Below are 6,000 nucleotides of genomic sequence, written 5' to 3'. Positions count from 1 at the left end.
AAAATCTCTCTTATGTGATTTTTACCGAAAAACTTTGCTTAGTTTATTATAGATCACCATCACACTTTGGTTAGAAACGCTTTGGCCAAAAATTTCTCTTATGTAATTTTTACCAAAAAACTTCTGTTAGTTTATTATAGATCACCATCACACTTGTTAGTTCGTGACAAAAAATTTCTCTTATATGATTTCTACGGAATTTTTTTGTTTAATTTATTATAAATCACACTTGTTGGTTTGTGACCAAAAATTTCTCCTATATGATTTCTACTGAAAATTTTTGTTTAATTTATTATAAATCACAAAAACCTAAATACAAAAAACTTTAAAACAGTTGAATAACCCTTAACAAACTGCATCAAAGTTCACTGAAAAGATAATCTAGTTAGTAACCCAAACAAACTCTATTTAACATTCATGTGTTTAACAAAATATAACGCAAAAAATAACACAAAATACTTTAGAATTACATAATGTCATATTTTTATCAAATCTAAATGTAGTTTACTGATTTTTCGTAAACTTGCCAATGAGTGCCCTCGCATAAACGCGTCGCCTCGAGATTGACTCGCCCGTGTGTACCAAAGACGCCACCCCATGAGCACTTAAAGTAATTAAATTTTGCCCCTTGTACGATGTAGAGATTTTTGGCCTCAGCATAAAAACCCTAACACTTTCAAACCCTAATGATGCAGGAGACGTGAAAATGTCCGAATGAAAGGAATTTAAACCTTTGGATAATGATAGCAAACGTCGGGGAGCATGCGGTTTGCACTGTAACACTACGTGGAAATTCTTCCGGTTCGCAATATATGTAATGCCCTATCGTTTCTTGTGCTCATCTGTCCCTGAGACCCCAGAATTGGTGCAGGACAAGAAGAGACGCACAGTAAGTTCATCCAGATTGCATGATTTTGGCTCGAAATCTGCTGATTGCATGAAATTTTCCCTTTGTTAAATCTGTAGTGCAGAATGCTTGAATCCCGAGATGGATTGGAAACAATGTACTGCTTTTCTTACATAATCATTGCAACTCTGGAATGTTTCTGAATGTTCTCGAAGCGTATTGGATCAAATTATCTCAATTGCTTAATTTGATGTTTCAGAGTTAGAATGACCATGACACCAGAAACGAAGAAGAGGCCAAGCTTGCAGAATGCAAATGGATCGGCTTCATATAAACCCCCTCAGCCCTCGAATGAAGGCGATAGAGAGGTTAAGGGCTCCGTTGTAAGGCTTCGGAGAGAACCGAGCATGGATCATAGGTCAGAAAGCTACGAAGATGTCCGGACGGATTATCATCCTTCCGTCTTCAGTGCTCTAGAACGGTTCCTTCCTCTGGACATACTGAGCGCTTCGCGGGATGTCAAATTTCATCATATGAGCAAGATTTTGGGTAATTATTTGCCGCGAGGGGAGCGAAATCGGGTAAGTAAAATGCAAACTTCAAAATACAATGTTCTGGTCAAATTTGGAAGTTCTATAACAAATGTTAGTTCGGATTCTATTAATGACAACAGATTGAAACTTGGGTCAAAATGCTTGGCGGGAGATGCTAAATATCCCATACAGAAGGATAGACATGAGTTTCAACTTGTTAAAGATCCCATATACAAGGATAGACATGAATCACGAATTACAACACCAAATTACGTCACTGGACAAACTGTGAGAGCTCAAGAGAGTAATGGATAATATTAGAGAATTAGTTTTACTCATAGTAGCAGGTCTCCTTGCGTTTAACTTGAACTCACAAGTCGTGCCTGGTTTGGTGCCTCAATTGAGTTCACCATTGGGAAGTCAAACTTGGTTCCTCCACTAGGAAGTCAAACTTGGTTAATGTGAGTTTACTTGCAAAAGATTTGAGTTGCCAAGTTTTTTATGGTTGACAATTTGAATCTAAGATTGAGCTTAAAACTCATCGGGCATCACTCTAAAGAGAAAAGCTAAATATAAGGGCCATTCAAATCAACCAGGTTTTGCTGAGTCTGAGTCATACTCTTACTCTCCAACTTTGCCAAGACGTTGGCTGTGCCTATGATCTTCTCCTCATTGGCTTTAAGTCACCAACTATCTTGATTCTTGTGTTCTTTTTCTTGCATTTGCATAAGCTACGGTGGACAAATAACTGCTTTTACGTCGAGGGGTGGGGCATTTGTATGATGTTGTTTGAGGGGGGGGGGGAGTGGCATGGGTAGTATGATGTTGTCTCATGGAATCCCATGACACTATTGCTTGGTTTATTCTTGCTTTTGGATATCCTTTAGTTACTTTTTTTGCACAAGCCTAATATGCTTGGACCTTGCTTATGATCAATGTTTTATTTCTCCCACACCACCTTCTTTATGATATTCCTAGACAACCTCCCACTTGTGTCTCCTCTCACCTGTTGCTTGTGATCTCTTCTCTAAGTGGGACATTAAGAGAGCAGTTAGAGTTATGTGTTGGAAATAGTACCAAGGAGAGGTGTTACTAGGCATTTATCCCTTTTAGCCTAGTGAACACATTAATAATTTTTGTCTTGGTGACATTTATGAGTTATATTAATGTCATGGGTGAAAAAGGTACTTAGAAGCGCTGTACCATGTACTTTTTTAATATTAAAGTCACTTGTATTTTATAAAGTGAATTTATGTGTAAAGTATTAAGTGTACTTTTTTAATATTAAAGTGAATTGAAAAATCACTTTATGAAAAAAATAGAAAAAAGACACAACTTGAAAAAGGTACTAGGAGACTTTTAAATAATGTGGCCAATGTGTGAGGGGGGTCATGTGAGAGAGTTGATCTCAACCACACATCTTGAGATTTGAAGATTAATTCTCAACCATTGGATCCTAGATTTAGGGATTCAATCTTTTCCAAGGAGACAAAAGAGGGAAAAGGGATCTCATTCATCACTTTACACTTGAGCGAACATGAGGAGAAGAGAAGAGAGGAGAAAACAAGGAGACAACATTTTTGTAGGAGAAACTTTACAGTAGAGACGAAGATTTTATCTATGGCAGTTAGAATTTAATATCAGGGCCGAGTTCAAGTTTGGAAAAGGATTCGAATCATTGGGAGGCAGTCTCTGTTAGCTTCAACACTCAAGTAATGGGTCATTTCCGAGCCAAAATATTAGTTAGGGCTAGCGTATTACCTCAACCACTTACCTTCACGAGTTCTGAGATTTCTGGAATAGGCCAGTGAGAATTTCGGGCTAGTGGAGCGAGAATTTAGGGCCTCCATTTTTGTGCATGGAGCTGCTTGGTTGGGAGAGAAATTACCTGAGATTTCTGGGCACACTTTGAGTTGAAGAAAATAGAGTTTCAAAGGCTGCTATAATGACTGTTTTGTGGTGTAAATTCCCAGTATCTAAGGAGCTGAGGAAAGGGCAAATCTACAACTAGAGGATAACAGACTGTGAAAAATTAATATCAGTCCACAACTCAGCTGAATGAAGACCTTTGATATGCTACTTCAGGGAATGAAATATGTTTGGAATTCTTGTTGTAAATTTTCCTTTAAAAGTAAAATAAAGCCTCCCTTTAGAAGACTGGGTTTTCCCAAGAGGCAGCAGGGTTTTTTTAGAGTTAGATTGACCAAAAATAAGTGTCTCTCATTTGATGAATGCTTGCATTAATCATCAACTGTTAAGAAAGTGAAAAAGTGTAGATGCACTCTTTATGTTTGCAATAAATGCATGTAGAATTTATATCCGCATGACAAAACATGTGGGTTGGGCCTAAACAAACATATGCAAAATTGTAAATGGGGTCAAGGGTGCAAAGATCATAATTTTTTCTACATGGTATCGGAGCTGAGTTGAGCCAAGTTGAGGCTTAAATTTTCAATATCAGTCAGCTGATAAAGAGGGCAACAAGCATCTAAAGTCTTCAAACAGTGAACCAATACCTTTGAAAGTTTGCCAAAAACCCAAAGACTTTAGCAATTCAAAGGGAGGAAGGTTCTAGCTTCTAGATTTGCTTCATTCCGTTGGTTGTGGGGTCATGGCTACTAGGTTGAGAGTAGAGGACAAATTGATGAGGGCTGAAAATTTTGGCCCATGGAAGGAGAGGATTATGCTTTTACTAGAGGAGGTGGAAGTGTGGGATGTTGTTGAAGCAACCGTGCAAGCACCCACTGATCCAGCGCGATTGGTAGGGTTCAACTAGAAGAATGTGAAGGCAAAGAGGATCCTTCTAGATGCCATCAAGGACCATTTGTTCCCTCATGTTTCAGGGATGAGATATGCATATTAGACGTGGGAGTCCTTGGTCTCTTTGCACTGAGTTCTAATGAGAACATGAAGATGGTGTTGAGACAAAAACTACACAACACCAAGATGACCAAGACTAACAGTGTCACTTCTTTCCTCACCAGAGTCTCATAGGTGAAGGATGAGTTAGTTGCCATTGGAGAGGCTGTTCCAGAGGAGCAGTTGGTTAGGATTGCCTTAGATGGGTTCATCGAGAAGTGGGATGGTTTTATCCATGACTTGGTGGCCAAAGAGCACTTTCTTGGTTGGAGGAGGATGTGGGATGATTACATCCAGGAGGAGTGTGAGGGGTAGCAACAAGAGTGGTGGGGGAGGTGAAGAGGAGAATGTTGCAATTGCGACAAAGGGCAAGACGATCAAGAAGGGGTCTTTTAGTGGAGCAAAGCAGGAGAGTCTTCTAGTGGAGCAAAGCAGGAGAAGGGTAAACAAAAGGCTAAGGAGAAGGACATGAGCAAAGTGAAATGTTTTGCTTGTGGGAAGATGGGTCACTATGCTGTTCAGTGTCCCAACAAGAAGGGTAAGAAGAAATAGGGAGTTGCAGCTTCAGCAGATGTGGATGATTTTGCGGCTATGTTTGATTCATAGTGTGCTTTGGTGGTGAGTTTAGCCACTCATGTCACATCTTCCCTTGCTTGGTTCATAGATAGTGGAGCATCTTGCCATATGATCGGAGTTAGAGAGCACTTCACGAGCCTTTTGGAGGTTATGCTTGGCGACAACTCCAAAGTCAAGGCGGTAGGTATGGAGACAATTTCATTTCAGAGGGAGTCATCACCTCCTCTGAAGGTGACAAATGTTCTTTATGTTCCAGGGTTGAAGAAGAGTTTGATATCAGTCTTTAGCTTGCAGGACAGGGGGGCATGAGGTACTGTTCTAGAAGGGACAAGTGTTGATATAACCCAAGGGATCTAGTATCAACTATAAAGTCTTCTCGTGTGATTGGAGTTCGCAATGGGAGACTATACAAACTTTTATTTCAACCTCTTAGAGCTATGGTAGTGCAGACCAGTAGCAGTGAGTTATGTGAGCTGTGGCACAGGAGGATGGCCCACTTGCGCCATGGAGCTTTTAGAATGTTGATGGAGATGGTTACAAGGTTACCTAACTTCAGCACAAAGCATCAAGATGTGTGCTCTGGGAAAGTACACCAAGACACCTTTCCAGAGCAGTGACAACAGAGTTGCAGGTATCCTTGACTTGATTCATTTTGACGTATGTGGTCCTATGTCCCATGTTTCATTGAGTGGATATGAGTACTATGTGACATTCATTGATGACCACTCCAGGAGGACCTGGATTTACTTCCTAAAGACCAAGAATGGGTTCTTTTGGAGATTCCAACAATTTAAGGTTCTTGTGGAGAATGAGATAGGGAGGAAGATCAAAGTGTTGAGATCAAACAATGGGGATGAGTATACTTCTGCGGAGATGAGGGATTTTTGTGGGAGTGTTGGCATCAAGAGGGAGCTCATTGTGCCTTATAACCCTCAGCAAAATGGGGTGGCAGAGAGGAAGAATAAGACCATTGTGGGTGCAACTAGAGCTATGTTGCATGATCAGAGTTTGCCTTTCTTTTTGTGGGCTGAGGCATGTAACACTGCTGTTTATTTGTAGAACAGGAGACCACATAGAGTCTCGAGGAGCAAGACTCCTAAGGAGGTGTATACCAGCAAGAAGTCAGAAGTTGGGCACATTAGGATATTTGGGTGCCTTACATATTCACACGTCCATGAGGAGAAG

At 40.2% G+C, this 6,000-nt stretch overlaps 1 protein-coding gene across 2 annotated transcripts in view; it reads left to right on the top strand.

The window, feature by feature from the left end:
- Nucleotides 1-624: 624 nt before the first annotated feature.
- The window catches only part of LOC149231052 (2-oxoglutarate and iron-dependent oxygenase domain-containing protein CP2-like), a 172,399-nt gene continuing 167,023 nt past the window's right edge, over nt 625-6,000 (top strand). Inside the window, exons 1-2 of one of the 2 annotated variants that reach the window (XM_089379104.1) lie at nt 625-889; nt 1,107-1,428. In XM_089379104.1, the coding sequence (XP_089235230.1) occupies nt 1,114-1,428 (315 nt within the window). In that variant the 5' untranslated portion in view covers nt 625-889; nt 1,107-1,113. The remainder of the gene's footprint in view (nt 890-1,106; nt 1,429-6,000) is intronic. The other variant, XM_089379103.1, reaches the window with a different exon arrangement.

The sequence above is a fragment of the Pinus tabuliformis genome, chromosome J (assembly GCF_031772625.1).
Source record: "Pinus tabuliformis cultivar Carrire ecotype Pingquan chromosome J, CPIR1, whole genome shotgun sequence".
Classification (NCBI taxonomy): domain Eukaryota; kingdom Viridiplantae; phylum Streptophyta; class Pinopsida; order Pinales; family Pinaceae; genus Pinus; species Pinus tabuliformis.
Note: the sequence above shows the minus strand (reverse complement) of the source record. Positions and strands in the feature narration are given on the sequence as shown.